This window comes from Falco punctatus, assembly GCF_963210335.1.
Source record: "Falco punctatus genome assembly, chromosome: 3".
Lineage (NCBI taxonomy): Eukaryota > Metazoa > Chordata > Aves > Falconiformes > Falconidae > Falco > Falco punctatus.
In genome coordinates, this window is record NC_137582.1 from 60,495,019 (window position 1) to 60,518,457 (window position 23,439).

A 23,439-nucleotide genomic window follows, 5' to 3' on the forward strand; every position below is an offset into this window, starting at 1 on the left:
GACGGATGTCTTATGGAAGTACAGAAGTCTTTTTTAGGAAAGGAAGAGCTGTATACAGCAGTATGTATTGTACCAATGATCATAAATTAAAGAGAAGATACTCCTCTGCTGAAATATAAGTGCTATTTTCCCTCTGTCCAAGACATTCAAAAAATAATTTAGTAAGTGCTAACACATCATCGGAGAGAAAATCAGGATACATCGATTTCAAAACTTAAACGGCTCCTGTGCTCAGCAAAACAGAAAGAAAACCTAATCCCTGCCCTGTGTAAAAAGCAGTTTATACATGAGCATTTCCAAAAGAAGCCAGGAACAGAAAAAGAAAAATACTGTAAAAAGAGAAGTAAAGCAGGCCATACTCTGAGGAATTTATAAAACTAATATATTCAAAGCATGGAGTAGAGAGAGAAAACTGAAAAAAAAAAAATACTGATCAAAACCACCTTCTGTCACAAATTATACCCTGCCCAGCAACACCTCATAACTTCTACCATATGGACAAAAAAGCAGTGCAGTTTCAAAGGAGAACTAGGAACACGGATTTGAAAGCTAACAATGAGGAAGGGGAGGGAGAACTTTCTCCCTTAGCTGGAGTTCTACCAGGAGTAATAAAACAAAGACTTTGTTAGCAGAATAGATGCTGGCTAGCAGATGAGGACTGAATGCCAGTCACTTACAGTATTAACAGACTAGCCAGGGTGGTAATTCATTTCATCTACAAATCTGTATGTGTTTTGGGTCTTCTCCAAGACAGTCACAAATCCTGACATCTGGACTGAACTTGAAGCTCAAATAAAAAGCATGTTGGACTGGTTTGTCTTCTCATAACACTAGTAATGCTGCTACAGACTTAAAAATGAGGGTACTCTTTTCTGCATTCGTGGGGGAGATAAGGGTAGAACTGCTGAGGCAACTTCTGGAGGAAATTGGACCTTTTTTACTACTGCCCCATTCAGATGTATTTTGCAGTTTGTGACACAGGATTGGAATTCCTAAATCATTTGACATTTACAAGAAGGACCTACCTCTGTGGAGCACCTCTTTTCATACCAGTAGAACAGGCGTATTTGTTTCCTTTCTTATTTTGTCACAGTCAATTTTATCCCAGCCCTTTACTTTTGGCACCTCTGCTTTTTCTATCTCTATGTTTATGAACCTTTATGTCTTTTTTTTTTTTCCTTTGGAACACCCTAACCTGCGTCTCATCCACAAAACCAGTACCCTGTCCCTCAAATCACTTTTGAAGATCTGTTTCTACTGTGTTATTAACTGGAAATGCTGAGTGATACCAGCTAGCTAAAAGAACGGGAAGAATGGAAGCATTCATTGATTTGGGCATTGTAAATGCATTTTCTTAGGGGTATTTGCCTCCCTCTCCCACCTGCAGTTGCTACACCTGCCCGTTAAATCCTAGCTCAGCTACATAGTATGCTTTTAGTGGCAAAGATTGTTTAGCTGTGTGTTTGCACTTTTCTTAGCACAGTGGTGCTCCCAATCTGATTTAGAGCTTCTAGATCCTACTATCATACGACTAGTAGAGAGTAATGATGATAGTAGCCTTTGTAATCTGTTTTGTCCTTGGAGAGCATGGGCAGTCTTTGAAGCCAAGTTCTCTGATCTTTTCAGTCTGCTTACTTTGTGGCAGGAATTATAGGATCCTAGTGATAGTGAAGGGTGTTCCGAGGAAGCATCACACCTCTCTGCCTCTCTTCTGCCTTGTACCATTTTGGATGATTTCTTCCACAGAATCACAGTGCTACTCTCACACAGGGATAGAATGTTTCATTTTCCTGACTTGCTCTGTGCAATAAGTAGGTGCTGAGATGTGATAGCTGAATCACACTGCCTGCATAGAAAAATCATGGGATACTCACTAACACAGCAAGTTAGTTAGTCTCAAGTTTGAACTGGAAACTAGGACAATCTGCACTAACTGTATTATTATTTTAAAGGCTTGTAAAGTTAGCCATCCATCACTGGACACTTGTGAACTTCTGGAGGAAACTGGACATTTTTTACTACTGCCCCATTCAGATGTATTTTGCAGTTTGTGACACAGGATTGGAATTCCTAAATCATTTGACATTTACAAGAAGGACCTACCTCTGTGGAGCACCTCTTTTCATACCAGTAGAACAGGCATATTTGTTTCCTTTCTTATTTTGTCACAGTCAATTTTATCCGTTAGAAAGGCTTGTGAGTGACTTATCAAGCGAGTACCTTTTAAGAGCTTTAAACTGCAGAATGCAAGTAAAAAAGGCATCAACTATGGCCATCCTTGATTGGAAGAAATAAAATTGGACCAGTTGAATTAATTAAAGGAAGGAATTATTTGTTGCTTCAAATAGGAGAAGAAATGTCTTGATTTTTTAAGGGTTGCTTTAGACAAAACAATCTATAGCTGATTTTTACTACTAACAGCTTTAATCTTATTCTTTTTTTTCAAAGCATAACTAGAAACTCCTAGACTATTGAGCCAGGGTTTTTTTATTAATCGTTCATTTCTATACAACCGTCAGTCATTTCTAACTACATTTTTTTTTGGAAGGGACTAATAAACATTGAAAAGCAAGTCCAAACCTTGTTCATTTACAAAAAGAAAAGGAGGGAGAGTTTTTGCTCAGTTTGGTAGAGGTCCATTTCCTTTACTGAAGAACAATTTCATTGGTTTTGAAAAACAAAATACTTAATGATATTTTGATTGGCTAGTCCTTTTAGTGGTTAGTCTTTGCTTCCATTTTAATAAGGAATATTTCTGCTTGAAATTCTCTATTTATAAACTACCTACAGGAGATTCTTGTTTAGGAATTTTGGGGGTTGGTCAATAACACAGCACTAGCGAGAAAGGAAAGGGAAATTTTCCACCCAAGGAAGTGGCAGAACCATTTTCCAAATATCACAAATTATTCCTATAATATTAATACCAGACCTGTATGTCTCTGATGAGAGCTAGAAATTCTTCAATGAAATATATTTTTTTTGCCCAGTCTTCTAACCCATGGTACAGAAATAGAAATTTCACTGCATGAAGTAATTTAAGAATTCATAGTATGGTAGACTCTAAATATTAGTGACTAGAATATAACTCAATTCTCAATCTGAAGAGGAGATAAGATACCACGAAGCCGCTGAGTAATCACAAAACTTTAAAGAAGGAGGTTCCAATATTAAGAAAAAGTTAATAGAATAGGTCTGAAAGTCAAAAATAAGTGAAATAAAATGTTTAAGTGTCTCATGGATACTACTTAAAAATATTATCACTGGGTTTTGCAAAATACGGAACAAAATGTGACTCATAAATCAGGCCAGCTGAATGCCATTTTTTCTAATTGAAGAAAAAAAAGATGTTTCACATTTTAAATGCTGCTGTAGGGAAAGCCACAAAGAATTGGCAATAAATAAGTAAAAGGGAAATTGGAATCACTGAGATTAATTAGAAAAATAAACAACTAAGGGTGTGGAACCAAACAATGTTCCTGTCTTCCACCTTATTCAGTGCAGAAGCCTGTGGAAAAACTTTGCTGGGTTTTGTGGTACCTTGGGGTTTATCTATAAGTGTATCTCTTTCCAGTTCTGGCAGGAAGCACTCTAGTTTGTTCTCAGCAAGTTAGGACTTCCCAGAGTCATCACCGTAATCCTTTTTAAACTGGCTGGAAACATTTATCTGTAATTTCATTTTCTAAACATCTCCCTTAAGCTGTTTTGCACTCTCTGCTCTTCATTGACCTATTGCCTTTCTACAGCTGGACCACAGTATAGGTGTCAGTTTGGCCTTTATTATTCCAACTCCACTAGCCCAGACAGTCCTCAGCAAGAAAACAGAAGTGAGGTTATTGTGCAAAGTTTAAAGTCAGGCTTCTGTGAACAAAGGTAGAACCAAATGCTTAAAAGTAAAACAAATTAAAAAAAAACAAAAACAAAACAAGTAATTCATTAGACCCAGTGTTGTGAGGAAAATGCAGTGAGCTTAGCTCAGCTGTTGTCAACAGTATGCAGTCTGTCATTTAAAACAGCTATTTTACTGGAGATACAGAACTCCACTAGTCTTGTAACTATGTATTTTTAAAGGCTCAAGGGTGATCAAGGAGATTAAAAATGACTATGTCAGAGAAACTGGTTGAAACGGCAATAATAAATAGAATAAAATGCCAGAACTGTAATATAATGATACTATAGTGTATAGTTAACACAATTTCTGTGAAGAAAGATTATATTTCACTAAACTTTTTTAGTATGTGTCAGCTCAGCAGAGTAAGAGAGAAACCATGGCATCATTTTTTTAGACTTGCAATAATAATTTTCCAAATCTCTCTCAAAAACATACAAACAAAACTAAAAGCACAAATAGACATTGTGGTTTATCAAGTGGCAAAATGAATTTCAGACCTACTGCCCCTAGCTGCTTCAATTCTCTTACACGCAGTTCACCTTTCTCTCCATGGTGCCAGTGCAATTGCCTGTGAGGCTGTAGGTTAAAAGTCAGTTAAGAAGTAATTATGAGGTGAGTGACAAGTGTTATTCTGGATCAAAATTTACCTATCAGACAGAAACCAGAGAGGAGTAAACTGCCAGCGTTTATTGTAGCTAATGCACCTTAAGGTTTAATATTGTATGCTGTACATTACATCTATTAAATATGTGGAAGAGTCAGAGTTGGTGCAGCAGCTCTTAACTGTGATGTCAGGTGATGTGGGTTAGCAGAATTCACACAGGACTGTGAAGAATTTCAGCAGGACAAAAGCAAAATGAAGTAGTACCACCTCTAATTTCAGTCTTGGTAAATGCTGTGTAGTGTTCAGCAGATGTAAATTTGAATGACTTTTAACTCATAAAGGGTTCAAAATTGAACACTGCACTGAAGAAATGCAGGGTTCACTGTAAACGATGCACCAGTGACCTGTTCAGTGTCTATCTGATGCTGAAATAAAGTCAAACAGAATGCTAAGGGGGACAAAGAATGGGGTAGAACACAACTATTTTGAAAAACCCTGTTGTAGAAAAACTGAGGTATGTTAAAGGACTAAACAGTATCAAATAAAATTAAGAAAGTTGATCTAGAATTTCTAATACTAAAAGGCTCAAGGGATGCTCAAAAAAAGTGAAAGGTGGCAAATTTGGTTTGTTTATCCAAGTGGATTTTGGAACCCGCAGACATCAGGAAAGGAACGACATTCTGTCAGGGAATGAATGAATTGCTGAATGGAACCAAAGGAGAGTTGAGATAATGCTAATATTTGGGTTTTCATAATAATTAGTGATAGGAGTTTTAAAAACTCATGTGAAACATGATGTTTCCAGTTTAAAACAATCTCTGTTATGAGTCAGGCTGAGTCCATGGTGGGCAGTTTTACCCTGTTTTTAACTCGGGGTAGCATTACATGCGGTTTTCTTAGGCAATGTGAGATGATCCCTCAACCGGATAACCAATAGATGATACAATATGGGAGTTTCAGTGTCCTGTTGGTAGGCTCTATATCTCTTCTTGTGTAGGCTTTCTTTGGAGAATTTGCAATAATGGTGGATTCCCCAGCTTGTCCATGACTCGCAAGAGGGTAATGCTTTGTGTCATTGAAAGCATTTCATGAGAGTTGTGCTCCATGACATGCAGAAAATGTGTGTGCTCTGAATATGATTTTGGTATTATCTTCTCTGCATAGTGTAAGTTTAACGAGTTCCACTGAAGTGAGCACCCTGTGCTGTCAGACATGACACTGAAATAAAACACATTGGATAGTTGAGAGTCCCGTGTGAAAATGTAACAAGGCTGGCTTTACTTACTTTTAACGTTTAGCATTCATGATCCCAAAACTAGCACTGGAAGCCTTAATAAAAGGAATGAAACCATAAGGCAGAATTTGATTTTAAGAAGGCATTACCAATGAATATACCAGTAGAGTGAGGTAGCCTGAAGGAGATAATGAAGAATAGACCAGTCTTAGAAATTACTTCTAAAAAGATACTGCTTGTTCTTGACTTTACATTCTTCCCTGCTTGGGTTTTAGATTTAAAAGAGGACTGTGAAGTCCTTATCATGTCTTATCATTTGCATTATACTTTATTCACTGTTCCCTGTTTGCCAAGTTCAACTCAACAGCTGCCTTTTGCATAGAGATGCTCTAGATATCTTCTAAATATCTGCTATAGTTGTGAGCGTCATGCAGATTACAGCAATACAGAGTTTAACAAAATTATTTATGTATGACACAAGGAAAATAACATTAGAACTGTTTATAACATAATTTTTTGCATCTGCATTGATGAAAATAGTCATATTCTCTTACCTTTACTCACATGAAGTAAGAATTTTACTAATTCAGAATTGTATTTTGTATTAGCAATAGATTGTATTGCTGTCAAACTAGTATTCTGGTGGGACTAGGCACAGAGACAGGCAGCAGGTCATCATCTCTCACTTACCACTCACAAAAAGTACCGTGGCCAGAATTTTCCAAAGAACTTGGTTCCTGCAGTTAGCTCTCAATATATTTTAATTAAAGGCTCTCACCTTTTCTGATAGCAGTATGAATTGCCAGATTTTCCTGGCGTTCCTCCTGGTAAGGAGTTTTGAAGATGTAGGCCAAAAGTGTGACTGTGGGCACTCAGAAGTACTCACCATCTTAGAATATCCTAGTTACAACTGAGAAGAATTATTGGAAATGTTTGCATTGTACTTTTTAGAAAATATCTCTGCATGCAAATCGGTCAATAATTTGCTTTCTTTCTGAAAAAAGGAAGTAAAGAAACAAGTAAATTATAATTGGTGCTTTTAAAATCCTCTGTGAAACCCAGACAGTGAAATAAGAATGCAATCTTAAAATATTATATTTTGCTTAGTCTTTACTCTTCCTTCTCCCTTCCCAAAAAAGCTATAGCAGGAAGGTGATAAATCCCTGTGTCCACTTTATGGCATGGTGTCTCAAATGATGAATGCTGTCATGTTTTGATTAAAAAAAAAATGGAACTCCATAAAAAAAATAAAATCAGTTTAGTGAATTGAATATTACTTCCTTAAGATTTTTCATCCTGAACTCCTTTAGTAGACAAAATGGATATTTCATCAGACATGGGTTTGACGTTCCATCACATTATTCAGTAAACAGTACAAACGATGTTATTTTTTTAAAATGGAGAAGCTGGAAGAGCTAAGACAGTAGCTGCTGTAAGGCACTGGTTATCTCATTTAAACAGATATTAAATGTAGGTGCCAGTGGTGTGATCATCAGCTGCTTCCCACTTTGTGAATAAATTGCTTAGAAGGAGTCTTTTTGCCTACCAGATGTGACCTAGATTTAGATTTCCAAAGGCAAAAAAAAAAAGGCTATTGTGTAAAAAACAATTGTGGGTAAAATGCGTGGTAAATGAGCTTATCTCACTTCTCCAGGTGTTTAAGCTAATATGTTATGGAATTACAGCTTCATTTATGAAAAATAATTGAGGAAAATGTTCCAGCAAATCAAATTTGGATAAAGGCTTAGGATAGTTATTGTGCTATTAGCAAGTTTCTAAATGGCAGAAAGAAAAGGGAGCCGGCACAGATAATAAAAATACAGAAATTTGTGAATCTGTAAAGAGGATCTTATAAAAGGGTCAGGGCTGGCAGTGTTACCCCACCTGTGTTGTGGTCTTGCAAAATGTCATGGAAGAGTATGAAGAATTATATTCCTGTCAATGCATATGAAAGCACAATTTTTTTCTTAAAAGATCAAGCATTGATATCTGTTGGCCCTGGATAAGACTAATGGCATTGGTAGGTTAAATGTATAAACACCAAAAGAATAACATCCTTATTCTTTTTCTCTCTCCTCTCTTCCTTTTACTGATTCCATAGGGGCTGCCACTCGAAAACCAGACCCAGAGCCTGAGAAGCAGACCGACCATACTGTCAAAATTGCTGGAGTCATTGCAGGCATCTTGCTGTTTGTCATCATATTTCTGGGGGTCGTGCTGGTAATGAAGAAAAGGTGAGCAATTAGTAGATGTTTTCTACGTATGTATTCATATCACAGCATCTCCTACAGCCGTTCTCAGTTTGATACTGGCAAAAGATAATCAGCCATCTTCGTGGCCTTTTCCACAGAGTTTAGGAAATACTGCTCCCTCCCAGCCCCACAGCTTTGTTGTGTTTTTATAATACCACAGGAGCTATTTCATCCCACAGCATTTTCTGTGAATTAATGTTTGTGGCTTTGTTATAGAAGAAAAAACCCTCAAGGTTAATAATTGTAGCCCTTTACGCATTAGTACTGTATGATGGATTGTAACAATAGAACAGTATCTCTATTCTGAAAGTGTGAGTCTCCACTCTATTTAACAAATCAGCTGAAAGTTACATGTAGTTTCATTCCTGAGTGTAAAAGAAATCCTCAAACAGAAACTAGAGCTAAGTTAATTTGTGCTGAGAATGGGGTCTATATTGTTCTGCTTAAACTTCATTCCCTGAAAACAAATGAAAATGTTACAATGGTGTTGAATGTTTCCAAATGCTGGTTCAACACACACACACACACACACACACACATTGAGATTGTTTTGCTTTGGATATAATTTGAAAACTTCTACAGCATTAGAAGCGTAAGGCTTTTAAACCTGGTTGCCTTTCTCAACGCTGCAAAAGGAAAAATATTAAAGGGAAAAATATCTCATAGTTAGGGAGGTGGCATGTGTAATAAAAAAGTCTGTGTGATCGTAGAAGCTAAGTCCAGATCGGGAGAAATTAATTAGCAAATAGAATTAAGGTTTTAGGTTGTATCCTGAGCAATGTGAGATTTGCAGCTGTGGAGGTGGGGCTGGGAATGTGTGAGAGCTGTGCAAAGGGGCTGAGTCACAAATTCTCCTTCCATGCCTTCTTACTGTCCCATAACCCCTCACCTCCTTGCCATTCACCCTGTATCATCCCCTTTTCTCCCTTTGAGAACAATTTTGGCCTGATTTTGCTCATCCAAGCAGTATGCAATTTAATTGTATGTTAACTAGCTTGGCAGGTCTGAGATAGTCCAAACCACTGAGCTGCCTGAAATTCTTCCAGAATTTGAACGGGGGAGGTGCAGAGCTAAGGAGGCAGCTGTCTGACAGTGCCTCGGGGCAGGCAACAGAAGTAGCTGCTTTTCACTCTCCTTGAAGACAGAAACAGCGCCATGAGTTAGAAGGGCTCTATGAGGAGAAAGGTGAGCTGTGGCCAGGGCTGAGGGCTAGGTCACGGCAAGAGGTAGGTAGGTAAAGCAGTCAAAAGCTGCTGTACAGAAGAGATTGAAACTTAAGCCCCAGGGTAGGTCTGGCTGGGGCAATGAAATTGACCCAGTAATGAAATCTTCTCAGTAAAGTAGGGTGTTAGCAGAGTTAAAATCTGTTCTGACTTCGCAGTACTTTTTTCTTCCCACTTCTGATTTCTTGCATCATTCATACCTTCAATTTTAACAGTTGAACTCCCAAACTCCTCCCTAGGGCCAGACACAGCACTTGGCAGGCAGGGAGGAAGGCTTCTCACATCGTCTGGCCAATCCTTCTTCACACAATTCCTGACTGGCATTCATCGCTCTCTCTTTTTTAGTTCTGAGCCTCTCCTTAAGCATTTGCACCAGAGAGAGAATATATTCACCCAAAGGAGACAAGTTCTTCTTAGTCTGGAAGGGAGAGCATTGCAAAATGATCCAAGTAGTTTGAAAGTAAATAAGGTGTCAGGGTCTCTGGCTAAATGGATGCTATACGAGCTCTTGATTCATTCTCTAGGGAAGAGCTCTTTGATAATCTAATTATTAGAGGCAGGAAGGCTCGAATCCGAAGTATTTGCATGTTAATGCAGAAGGATACTTGATTCCTTCTGTCTACCACGGCACAGTAATTATTATTCATTGTAATTCTGTTGTTAGAAGAAAAGTGCATTATGTGAGCTTCTTTGGGGTTTGGAATAAATCTGCTTGTGACAGAGATGAAACTATTGAAAGTACAAGTCCAGGAACCCTGTTACCAAATACATACAATTTCATTGTTTAGTACAGAAAGATACCTATAACTTAAACATATTCCAGAATGATGCTGCAGCCTTGAACAAAACCAACTGAAATGAGTTGGAGTGAATATTAAAAAGTAAGAATGGTTTATCTGTGTAAAGGATGTGACTAGGTTTTAATGAGAGTTTCGGGAGGTAGGTATATTGTGTCCCAGACCTCTAAAGCAGATGCTGTAGCATAGAAGGTCTTGAATACAATTACACTCATGACTTAAGCAAAAGATGAACCAATTATTCAAAAGATTGTTATTGGTGCATTAATTCGCTGTGCTGCTAAGAACTCCTATGGTTTCACCTTGGTTCAGTTACTACGTATACATTATGCATTGGAAGAAAATGTATAAATCATTCTGCAAGCTTAGCATAACTGTAGTGGTTTTCCAGTTTTATGACACTTTAGGTGCTACTTCGTGAAACAGTCTTATCAAGCTAGCATGTCATTTGACTACTACACTTGATCATTTTATTTCATTTACTTTATTGGGAGTTTTACTGGAGTAAAGATCTGAGTAAAAAATAAAATAGCACCTTGTAATTCAGTGGCACCTTTGTGCTGAGAACCACTTCCCTCTCTGCACTGTTATGTGCACACTCTGGGTTGCAGTGCTAGGTTTCACTGTGCTGAGTCTACGTGCTCTGAAACTTAACTTGCTTGGAGTTGGCTACAGCAATATCCCATTCACTCTCCACGTTCCCAAGGCATATTCCAAGGCTTATACTGTCTGTTGTTCATTCTTTCATGAAAATGGATTCTTGGTGACTTGATCCCCAGATCTCACTGGTAGATAAGATTCACTGTGTCTCTGGGGCTTCACAGTGCTTAACGGACTAATTTCAAACCATTGCTTTCCATTGTCAAGAGATTTGGAAAGTGGTTTTACTGCATGTGATAACCATGACTTTGTCCAACATGTTCCTTTAATAGCCACCTCATTTCACCCAGCAACCATTCTTTGCTTGGTTGGTGCCAGGCACCACAGATTGTCGCAGATCAGCCTCTTTGACTTTTAATTCAGTAGGCAAGAAGACAAGGCCAACATTCAAAGCAGTTTTTGGTGCAGCAGACATGCTTTGGATATGGCCACTATCAAAGCAGTAGGCAGAAAAGTTCCGCAAATATCAATAGTCATTAGGCATGATTATTAATTTCACTATATAGTGGCTGTCTGAAGTAGTTATGTTATAAACTGGGTCACAGAGACAATAGCCTAACTGTTCAGTGTATGGTTGGGGCAGGAACGTCATGGACACCAAAACATTTTCTATGTGGACACTCAGTCTTTGACTAAAGTAAACCAGATTTGTATGCTTGTCACCTGGGTCAGGGGAAGACTGTTAGTCCTTTCTTGTTTTTCTACCCACTTGGTTGTTCAGAGTTCTTTATCTGTTGTGCTGTATCTTTTCATTATCTATTCACAACATTGCTGCATAAAGATGTTATGTAAAGTAGATGAGGAACATGCAAGTTCTTCCTAATACCGATATGGTCATATCAATGTGATTATTCTTCTCTGTGAAGTCAGAATAATGCCATTAGTCTTTCCTCTGCTCAGCTTGCTCTGAATCTCTCACATAATTTTCCCACAAAGCCAGTGGAAATCAATACATGTGTTTCCACGATATTATTCCACAATGAAGTGGATTGTGAGTCTGATCCTGAATATTAAATCTCAGGCAAGACCCTTGATCTCTGCCAGTCTTTGACATACCTGCATAGGACTTTCTAAAAAATAATTTTAAAAAAAGAAAAAATGCAGCAAGTTCACCTTTTGGTCAACTTAAAGTAGAGCAGTGAAAAGGAGAGAACTGTACCCACAACCTTTGGAAAAGCAATGGCAATTAAATCAAGACTTGGAAAAATCAGAACCTTGCTGCTTTATTCTTTTCTCTTTTCCCCTTTTTTTGTGTTTGTGTTTGTTTTGTTTTCTTTTCTATTTTATTTCAGCTAAGTTTAAAACATATGCAGAAGTTGAGAAATTATATTTATTGGTCCAAGGTTTGCTTAAAACTTTATATGTCTTTGTGGCAGCTGTTTCTTTTGGGGCTACCATCTTGCTGCTGTAGTGGGAGTGCAGCAAGGAAGCAGTTATTAAAATTTAATTACATTGGCTTCTGCTTCAGTTGTAGAATGGAGTTTTTCTGATCATTGCATTTCTCCATAAAAAAGGTTATTTTCTTTTGCCTATCTTTAGTTTCTGTTTTCAGCTGTCTCTATGCATGAGCGTTCCAGTAGTTTCCAACATATGTAATTGTGGCATCTGTTCAACTTAGAGACCCTGGGTTTTGGCAGTGAAAAAGAAAGGCTTTTGCACTCGGTGGAGCTGGGCTGGGAATGCACTGGTCCCATTACCTGGTAGCAAATCAGGCTGTTCAGTTATACACCTTTGCCAACAATTTGGCAGTAGTTAGGATATAAATTGGGGATAATAGAGCTGAAGGAAAACTGCATTTTTCTCCCAGTGCTACCCCTGAACCTTGTTTTTCCCTCTAGGCCAACTACAAAAGAGAGACGATGAAAGAAATCACTGTGGTAATGACACAGTTCCAGAAGTTTTCCCTTCTAGTAGGATAATCCTCCTGTGGCCAGCTGCATTGGTTTTGACGAATTTTATAGCAGGGCCTTATTCTACAAGTGATGTTTATGAAATTTATTTATGCCTTCACTCCTGAAGGATTTAAAAGTGCTTTATATTATCACTATACACAGAAACAGTTTATTGACATAAAATAACCTCTCTGGTGGGAAGTGACTGAAGAGCCATGCATAGAAGAAAATGTCGCCAAGGTTGGCAAAAACCTGTGGGTGACTCTCTTTAACAGGAAAAGACACTTCATACATAGAGTGTGTTTGTATACCTTTTGTAGGAAGTAAAACAGAACTTGTCTGTATTTCTTAAAAAAAGCTAAATCTTTTCAATTATGAATGCTGCTTTTGCAAGTTGCCTGAGGACCTGCAAGTCTAAAACAGTCTGTTTCTGTAGGGGTTTAATATATTCTTTTTACCTGTTTTTTTCCAGTGTCTGGTATTCTTGAGAATCAAAACCCACAGTGCTCTTTTTCAAGGACTTTCATATGGAAAATCTCACAACTGTAACAATATAAAAATAACTGGAGCTTGAGACTTAATTTTTCTCATCTCATACAAATTTTTAATGGGACATTTACACACATTAAAGCTCCTGGATTTTGAGCATTTTTTTCAGAAGGAATAATTTATCTCTATAACATATTTGGCAGAATTCTGCATATAACTACCAGCAGTGCTTCACTGATTAATTGTATTTATTGTTGTTTCTCAAATTATTATACATCTTTTAGAAGTATGCGAACATTTGTACTAATTACATTAAGTCACTGTCATGACAACATATGGCAAGAAATAGGGTTGGCAGTGTCATGAGATTCTAGATGGAAGTGAGAGAATAAGTAATTCTGAAAAGAAGGGCAGGGGGAGATATCGTTATGACTGAACCAGAAAAAAAACCTTGCTAATAGAGCAGGCAAGTTGATCTGCTTTGATAGGACCTGTTCCTATGCACCTTACTGAAGGCAGTGGAATGTGTGCTGGTGGAAGAAGTGTGTAACTGTTTTGCAGCTTTCCTCTCGCTCCATTCTTAGATATCTTTTAAAACTCAACATTAACAGGTGTACATTTGTGCAGATGTTCCACGTGATCAAATATTCAGTATCTAGCCTCTTGTGTTTGAACAACACTGTTTGCATCAGAAAAATGGGAATAAAAACTGGGAAATATTTCTAACGGCATCTTCACACAAAAGAAGATGAGAGAGAAAATTTGATGAAAGCCTAGTTTTCAAAGGGGTGCCTGAAGCATGTAGCTAGAGGCAAGTTAACGTTAGTTATAGTCCTTTGCAAGGCCTGTTTACATGTTTCCTCTGTAGTCAGAGAGCTGTATGCATGTGCTGTAAAAATTACAAATGCCTACATGGTTCCTTTCAGTCTTTTATCTTACCAACATGGGAATGCTACTTGACATGATGCTCAGAGATGTTTTAAGATGTCCAGCCTCTTTTTAATTCAGTCAACATATGGAAATAATTTAGGTTGGAGCTTGCCTATTTTGGAGAGTTGCATTCCTGCTTGCAGTGGGCTCATAACTGAGGGAGGGAGAGACGCAAAGCAAAAGAGCATAGCTGGAGGGCTTCTGTACTTCGTGCTCATGCAGAGCATGTCTGGGTGGAGGATCTGGCTGTGCAAGAGGTGATGCAGAAAAGACTGACTGGGTCCATATTTCTTAAGGTGACGGTGCTAGGTCTCCAACTTGTTCTTTGTGACATTCACGTGGGCAGAAATAGCAGGAATACAGGATCAGTTCTTATTTTTTACTCTGCCATATGGGGAAATACCACCAAAATAATTTTAACCAGCAATGATAGCCTTTTTGTTTGCGTGGCAAGTATTTTTTTCTTCAGAGTTTAATTGGTTATTAGAAAAGCTGTGATCATTGATTTTTCCCCTCTGGCAACAAGTTCTGCTTGTCAATGGCAGAACTGATTTCTTTAAGTAAAGAAAGGGATATTCAAAGATTCTACAGTACTGTGACAGGAAGATAAGCTACTTAATACATGTTCTGAAATTCTGCATTGTTAAACTTTAACATATGTTAGAAGTTCCATATCCTTATTCCTAATGCAGTTGACCTGTAATTGGAGGTGTTATATCACTTTAATTGGAAGTGTTTGTGTGTGTAGTATGTGCAGAAATAAATATACATTAACTATCTAACATTACATAGATAGTAGATATACTTTAAGGGGATTTAACAGTTGGAGATGCATTATATATTGTATTGCTTAAAGTTTTATGGAGATTAGATATGTCATCTGTCTGTTCCAGACATGCATGATATGCCCAGATATGCATTCTTGCTACCTTTCATTTGTGTCACCAGTTCTGGTCTCAGTTTCATCTTGATTTTTCATACATTAATATTTGGCTTTTCTTTCCTTCCATTTCATCTTTCCACCACTGCCTAATCCTTCCACCATCATGGCAGAAGAAGCTATCACTCCTACACTTACTACCTGTAAGTAACTTCTTTGTCATCAGAGACACACTTTCTGCCATGTTGTTCCATGTGTAACTAGTGAATGCTAATATTGGGAGCTCCTTTATAAAAACAAACTTTGTAAAATACGAAATATTTAGCATTATAGCAGTTTCTTATGCCTCATACTGTGCATTAGAGTCCTTTGAATAGTTATCTAATAAATTTTCTTATTTGAAAAGTAGTAGGTACTAATATGACTGCCATGCCTATGAGACATTTTTATGCCTAAGTAACTATTTTTTAGAATTTATTTAGTCGTTTCTTTCTCATTTGTTCTGTTGAAAATATAGCATTGGTTAGACATGTACAAGCATTTCTGTTTGTTGCTGTGTACATATTACTACTTTTTTCATGAATAATGATCATGCATAAACTTCATGAGTTACCATTACTGGAGTGAATTTCAAAGGAAAGAGCACTAAAAAATAAGGGCAAGATGAAGCATAACTTTCTGTAAGTAATAACTTTTCATTTTGGTGCAGTCCTTAATAATACCATTATATGATTCTTTATTTACCCAAAGCCTTTGTTTCATTCCCTGCTGTCAGCAGGTGATGAATGAGAAGGGTTCCTCTGTGAATTTAGCAAATCCCTTTCTGAGGCTATTCACCTTTTCTCACTTTCCAGGTACAAGGAGCATATGATAGTTTTTGGATTAGCAAAATATTAGGGGCCTTACTTAGTCATTAAATGAAATGCATTGAAGCTTGTTTAATCTTGATGGCCCGCAGCAAAAATCAGCTGTCCAGTAGATAACTGTCTTCTTTAAAGCTCAGGTTTAAAAGTCATGGGAAACTAGGAGATATTTTTATATAGTTACAGAACATGGGGCGTTTCTTGCATGAGACAGATTGTAGTACTAGTTTTCAGGTACATATAGTAGCAGGATGCTCTTGAAAGGAACACATTTCAGTAATGTTTTTATTTAAGTGCAGTATGAAGTTGCTCATGATCCTTTTTAGTTGCTCTTCAAACTTTCTAAATAAATATGTTTTCAATTAATATTTTGAAAAAGTATTAAACATTTATAAAATTTATGGAAAAATTAGTAAATGTTTTCTAACGAAAACTTGGCAAGCAGAACCATGCTTCAAATGAAGTAAAGCAACTAAAATTTAAACCTCTTAGCTGAAACTCCCTAAGACTTCTGAATATATTGAAACTGCTCATTTACTTGGTAACTCAGATTTCATATTACATTATTTGACACTTTACATATAGTGCATTTTTTTTAACTGTTCTTTAAAGTACTGTACTAATGTGAAGGTCAGAAAAAAATATCGTTCCCATAGACATGGTATTTCAAAATTTGTTTCTGTTCCCAAGATGAGAAAACCATATTTTCCATTAAGTAGGCCTTCAGAAAAAAATTCAGTTTAGGACCATTTAAATGTTGTTTTAAAATGTCAAAAGAGTATGATATAGTAAGTCAAACAGTATGTTGTTGCCATAATAAGTAAAGATATTTAAATTCATATTTTAATATGATCCATGTCTCAATGCTAAGTCATGAAACAAAATTAAAATGAATGGAACACAAAATGAAACCCTGTTTCATTATTCAAAGGAATTGGATTATAACTTTTTTTCTTTTCCACTAACAATGGAAAATATGTGAACTGAAATGTTCCTGTTAGTTTTACAAACAAGTTTTATCTCCAGTTTTGCTATCATAGAGACTGTTAATAGTGGATATCCTAGGACTTCACTTGATTACACAGAATACACTTGCAGTGGCTTCAAGATTTGTCTTCTTGTTAGTGCAATACAAATTCAGTAACTTCGGAGTCTGAGTACATTAACTCTTCCAAAAGAAATTGTGTGATCTTGACCTTGTACTGTTTTGCTCCTTGTCTGGCAAAAGAAGGGAAGGAAGAGCCCTGAAAAGAGCAGACATGATCGTCTGCCAATAGCATGAAATATTTTGGACCAAATTCTCCACCTGTTTACGCACTATGCAATTTCACTGAAATTGATGGAAATCTTAGATGAATGCAGAATTCATTACAGTTTTATTTTTAGTGGAGGAAGTTGGTATGGATTATAAGATGTTCTATATTTTGAGAAATATAATTTGAAGTACTCTGCCATTGCTAATTTACCACTTCTATACTCAGTATCACATTCAAATTTACTGATTAGTCATTGTAAATGCAAGCTGTAACATCCAAGCGAGCATCTATGCACTGAAATAGTTACTATTGTCTTGTGTGCTGCTTTCCGTATGTGCTGTGGGCTCCTTTTCCCTACTAGACTGCAATCTCTGCCACTTCTAGATCCATCCTAAATTAAAATTAAAAAAGAAAAAATTGGCAGATGCCTAGAGCTGCTGATGAATCATCAGAGGTGGACCTACAGCTGTGCATATTTGGCAGAGAATTATTTCCATTTTGTCTTGTGTTTACTAGTTAGCAAGTCAAGAGATGTTACAGAAAAGAAGTTGAGTACTGCTATTGAGAATTATACTTTTTAATGGGCTTAAGTGCCTCTGCCAGCGTCTTTCCTCCCACTCTTGCATTCCAGAGAACTAGTGCATTTTCTACCTTTCACCTCAGTCAGGCAGCAAATCTATTTTTCTGTTTCTTGTTTGTGGGGTTTTTTTTGGTCTGGCCATAGTTAGTCCTGTATGAATTCTTTTGTTCTTAAGATTAGAGTGAATTTAATAGTGCTCATTAACTCTGCATCAGGTTTTTTGACTTTGCAGTCAATTCCAAGTGGGAAAAAAGAAGAACAAAGATGGTGTCGTTAGTGACACTTGTAATGACTGCTGTTCTCAGCATGGCTGGTGCTGGCATGACTGGTTTTTCCTGACACATTTTCTGATGGGCAAAACCCCTGAGAAATTGGCCAGAGAAGGAAAAGTATATTAGTAGTTTATTGTGTAATTACAGTTAAATGAACTAGACAAGCCTGTTGTTCAGGTAATAATGAGCGCCACTGTGCTGACCGATGGCCATTAACTTTTATATTTGAGATTTTCATTTTGATAAAGAATCTTCCCTTGGAGGTCATTAATCATTACTCAGGAGCTAATGCAAATTCAAGCACCAGACAAACAAAATGAGTGCTTGGATCATCTGAATTTGCTAGAGACACTGGTGCCTGACAGAGTTTGGGGAACTAAATTTACCCCAAATTTTGTGGCAGATAGTTACAAATTGTAGCTGGTATAAGTTGCTTTCAAGACAAGGCTTAGTTACATTGTATGACTAGGATGTATGGTCAATTAAAACAGAATTTTGTGAAGGTAGCTTTTGATGTCCCTCAGTTTGAACTTGATATCAAAATGGTATGTTATGATTATTATTGAAAATAGATACTTATGCAACAATAGTGCTGCACAGCAGTCAGGTGCATGGAGTTATTCTATTTTTGTACCTTTTCACAAGTCATTTAAACTTGTGAAAGGTGAGGTAGCGAAATAGGAGACAATTATCACCCAGTATATATCTACTATAAAATAGTAATCAAATTGAGATCTTAATATATGAAATCTGATATTGGCTGTCCCAGCAATAATCATCTAGTTAGGTAACTTAGGACAGAAGTGCATCACAGGTGCGTCCGCTGTATGGAGATCTCAATCCAGAAGCCTAGTACAATGATGAAACATTACTAAAAGAGACTGTATAGCACTAGAAGTCCTATTGCCTGGTGCTTTGTTTATGACTCAAATAGGACAAAATTCCTCCTACCAGAAAATTAATTCTACAAATACTGAGCGTTTTCATATAAATGTGAATAAAAACATCCCCTCCTTTTCATGAGAATTTAATTGTTTGGGGCCCAGCTGATAGGCTTGTCTTGTGTATCTAATTTGAGCTCAGGAACCCGGGCGCCTGTTCTCAGTTTAATTATCTCTTGTGTCTCTTGCTTTGCTATGGGGTTTTCAGTGCTGGCTTCTACTCGGTACAGAGACTTGATTTGTCGTTTATTTCTCCAATCCCATTGCGATTGACGTAGTACTTATGGCGGAAAGCACAAGGCTAGCAGATTTGCAAAATGACCCTGAAAATCAGAGGCATAAAATTTCCAAAAACTCAGTCATGTCAAAACTCCTAACAGTGATTTCTGGATAATTCCAGGAAATATGCAGTCATCACATTAAAACTTCTGTAGTAATTTGAAAACAGTAAGAGATGAGAGGTGTTAGAAACAGTCTTGTATTCTCAACTGCAACTGCCCCTGGAACTAGAATAAATTCATCAGATTGAGTCTTGTAAATGGACGAGAACACTGAACAGAAGAACATGAATGTGTTTGAACTGTTTTGATATGTTTGATCGGTTAGACTACACCTGTGATATCTTCTGAATCTTTAAATGTACATAGTTACATAGACTTGTATCATAGAATCAAGTAACTCAAACTTGGATTTCTGTAATTGTCTTGTAAGCTAGACTGAAATTATTTGGGGATGTCCCATGAGATTTGTTGCAGCTGGCAAAGTCTAGAATGCCCACGTGTTGAAATCTCTGAATAATATGCAGTGCCCAAAATAGCAAGGAGGGTGTTTTACTAAATCATCATTGCTGAAAACTACCTTTGTGGGCTATGAACCATATTGTTTGAGTACAGAGGTACAATATCTAGCTTTCACATGGAGATACTAAACAGTATCAGAATTAGAATTTTATTTAATTAAAATACACCAGGTAATTTTTAAAAAACTATCTGAAGTTGTTATTTCTTATACTGATTCCACGTATATTTGATTATTTTGGATCTGATCTATTGCTTTATTCCCATTTCGCTGTAGAAAAAATTGTAAATAATCCTTAACACTCAGACCACCAATGAGTAAATCCTTTTTTCATTATTATTTTATTAGCTCATTCTGAAGTATGCGAGCCCCCCAGCGCAGTTATCTGACTATATGAAATACCTTTCTTGAGGTGCAACAGAGATCAGATCATTTATGTGAGGGAATAGCTCTGTTTTACTTCATCTTTTCTGGGCATTTTTCAGTACTCATTCCAAGTTACTTTTCCAATGTTTATACATAGGAAACCCATAGACATTTTTTAAGTTACCCAGACTTTTCAAAACCACATTAGCCCAGATGTGTTGTGAGAGAAACCGTAAACTGTAATGTGCTGCAAGTTTGTTTTTTTTGTTGTTGTTTTTTTTTTTTTTTTTTTAAAAAAAAAAAAAAAAAAAAAAAAAAAAAAAAAGAGTACTTCAGAGAGAGTGAGGTGAAGTATCAGAAGTGATTGATTGCTATGCTGGTCACACAATCACACTCAGGTACTGTCCTTTCTCCCTCAGTGTCAAGCAGTAAACTTGCAGATAAGCTGGGGTTTGGAGACTTTTCTGTCCTTAAAAGGTCAGTTTCAGTTTACACTGCTTGTTTTGTGAAAGTACCAGACATTAATATGGGAACCAATGTAAGTGTATGAAAATAAATATTTACACAGTCTAGAGATGTCTTAGTTCTTTCCACATAATAAAAGCCTTGTCTTGCTTTTCTAAACTAATATACAGGGGTTTGAATTGAATACTGAGATTGCTTTTAGAAATTGTGGATTCCATATACTCTTGTAGGACAAGCCTGAAAGCCTGTCTTTATTATATATAACATTGAGACATAATACATATATTCAGGAGGGAAAGAGAGGATAGGTATCACAGCACTCTCCAAACTAGCCAGCTACAGCAACATCATTTACCATCTCATACCAGCATACTCTTCATGCCAGTCCCTCAGCTGCCTTCTTCTCACCTCATCCAGGGCATGCATTCTCTGCACTTGCTCTTTCTCTCTCTGCTTCTTCCTCGGCTGCTCTCTCTTCATTGACTCTCAACCACTTCACAGAACCAGCCACAGCTGCACCTTATCTACATCAGCCAACCACACACACACACACACCACACTGCCCCAACACCCCCCCCAAGCCAGCCCACAGCTGTATGTTATCAATATTAATTAACCCAGCTTCATTCCTCTACAGGTAGGTGTATTGAAAAAGTTATGTTTGTATTTGAGTGTTTGTATTGCTGTCCCATATTGAGTGTTGTTCAGCTAATGTTACCAGTTTACCAGGGTGGATTGTCTTCTCTATAAAATTGTGGACTGAATTAATTCTTCAATTAACCTGTTGACATTGTAGCTTCCTAAAAAAATTTATTTCCCAAATAAGTCAAGCTCACTGTCAACAGCAGTCATTCTAGGCAATGAGATTTTGCCATTATCTATCATTGCTGTTGAATTTGACTTTCAAAGAGGGTATATTCACTTTGTTTAAGACTTTTCCCTTGGGAAAAAGGTGTGATTCATTTGATTTTTACTCTTGAATTGCTTTTCTGTATACATAGATAGCTCAAAACTGACTTCAGATTCCTCTGTTTTAAATATCTAAATAGAAAGAAGAGTTTTTCCTTATTTTAGTATTGGTATTTATTGTACATGAAGGGTAATGGCATTGGAAACTTGCTTTCTTTATACCCCAAATCTGCTGTTACACTTTGTGTGAATGTAAATGTGTTAACAGTAAAAAAAGCTATACTGTATATTAAGACCAAAATTCACTTCATAATGTATTTTGCTAAAGGCCTCTATTTTTTCCTAAAAGACTGAAGTGTTAGTTGTCAAAATGGCTTAATGAAATATTGAACTGAATGACAGAAATCATCTGCAAAAGGTGGGACAACAAGCAACAAGGTGGATGTTGCATTATAACTCCCCTGGACTCAAGGAAAACAATCAGCTCAAAAATGCTTAAAGAAAAACGTGTAGAAGAAATCGTATGGTGAATGTAGCCTAAGATTTCTTTGCTGCAGTAAACCACAGGCTTAATCACCTCTGTGATACAGATAAGAACAAACTAGATCAGGGGTCCTCAACCTATGGCCCATGGGCCAGATACAGCCCCCCAGGGTCCTCAATCCGGCCCCTGGTATTTACAGAACACCACCGCCCCCAACCCCCACCCCCCACCCCCCGGCCAGGGGTTGGGGGGGAAACCAAGCAGCCGCAGATGACTGCCTGAAACTTCATCTGTGCGCCGGCCCCCTGCTTAAAAAGTTTGAGGACCCCTGAACTAGATGTTTGTGCCTGTGTTGAGTGATGTCAGCACAGGGCACTGAGGTGTTCCAGTCATTAGTACTGCAATAACTTCTATTGACTCATTATATTTTGGTTTGAGCTTCTTACCTGTAATCTTTTCTCTGACCCTTGAATCCCATGGGAGATGTTTCACAGCTGAAATATTTTTCTTGAGCCTATTTGCAAGGGTTATGGCCAGGTTAATAACAATCCATCTCAAGGTAGCATCTGTCAGTGTACACTCTAAATTTCACAATGAAAATGCTCTAATCTTGGCTCCTTTTCCTTCTTCTCCTTTCCATTTCCTTTCTTATCTACAGTATTTCTTGAGCTCCCTTAAAGTCTAGACTGCCAGATCCCTGGAGGGAAGAACAGTGGCCGTTTACTTTCCTTAGTGACTAGGTGATTGAAATCATCATTCATTTCCAAATTTTCTTTCTGTCATTTTTCTTGGTCATTGTTTTCCTGCAATGAATTACCTATCTCTGGCATGAGACACTATGGAAACATACCTCAGTAGCTTTCTCTTGCCGCTCCTGGTCACTCTGGCCTTCTACCTCAATTTATATGAGTTTGTGCAAGGATTCTTTCTATTCAGGGTCCTTCCTAATTTCAGGGCAACAGCCCACATGCAAAATGTAGCTGAGAAGATTGCATCAGCTGTGAAATTGAGCCGCACAAAAACTAATCAAGCAAGAAAACAGAGGAACAGACTGCACTGTGTGCTTACAAATCCAGCAAAGCCTGGCATTTGATCAGTCCTAGACACCCTGTTGCAAAAGAGAAACTTTTACAAGACTTATCATAGATGTTGGAATCATGGCTCTATTTCATTTACAAGTGTTCAAAAAAAAAAAGTTTTTTATTTTTACTGCTAATATCATTATTATTATTAGACTAGCTTTTAGTGTATGCTACAGAGAGAAATCTGTAGGACTGTCAGAAGTCTTGTATAATTCTGTTAGTTCCTGTGCCAACCAGACAGCAACAGTAATTGAAATAAAAAGAGGTAGTGGTTGGAGCAGAGCGCAGTTTTGTAGGGCTTGTGCCATGAACTGCCTGCTCCTGTGAGTACTGAGCTGTTGAACTTAAAGCAGCATATTTATTTTTCTTTTTAGCAGCTGAAGCTCAGGAACACTTCTGCATTTGATCTGAGATGTCACAGTGAGACATTGAACCAAACATCTAGGTATCTAAATTATACCCAGTTTACATGCAGAGGGAATTAGCTTCTCTCCTTCTTTCTCATTCCCCGATTCCTCTGATCATGAAGACATAAGTTAGAGCTACCAAAGATGTCTCTGGTTTGTCTAAAGA

General features: G+C 37.3%; 1 protein-coding gene across 8 annotated transcripts in view; it reads left to right on the forward strand.

The window, feature by feature from the left end:
* The window catches only part of PTPRM (protein tyrosine phosphatase receptor type M), a 480,832-nt gene that overhangs the window by 315,543 nt on the left and 141,850 nt on the right, over positions 1-23,439 (forward strand). For 4 of the 8 annotated variants that reach the window (XM_080378965.1, XM_080378966.1, XM_080378970.1 and 1 more), the window contains 2 exons: positions 7,829-7,961; positions 15,024-15,053. In XM_080378965.1, the coding sequence (XP_080235091.1) occupies positions 7,829-7,961; positions 15,024-15,053 (163 nt within the window). The remainder of the gene's footprint in view (positions 1-7,828; positions 7,962-15,023; positions 15,054-23,439) is intronic. The other 4 variants (XM_080378967.1, XM_080378968.1, XM_080378971.1 and 1 more) reach the window with 1 other exon arrangement.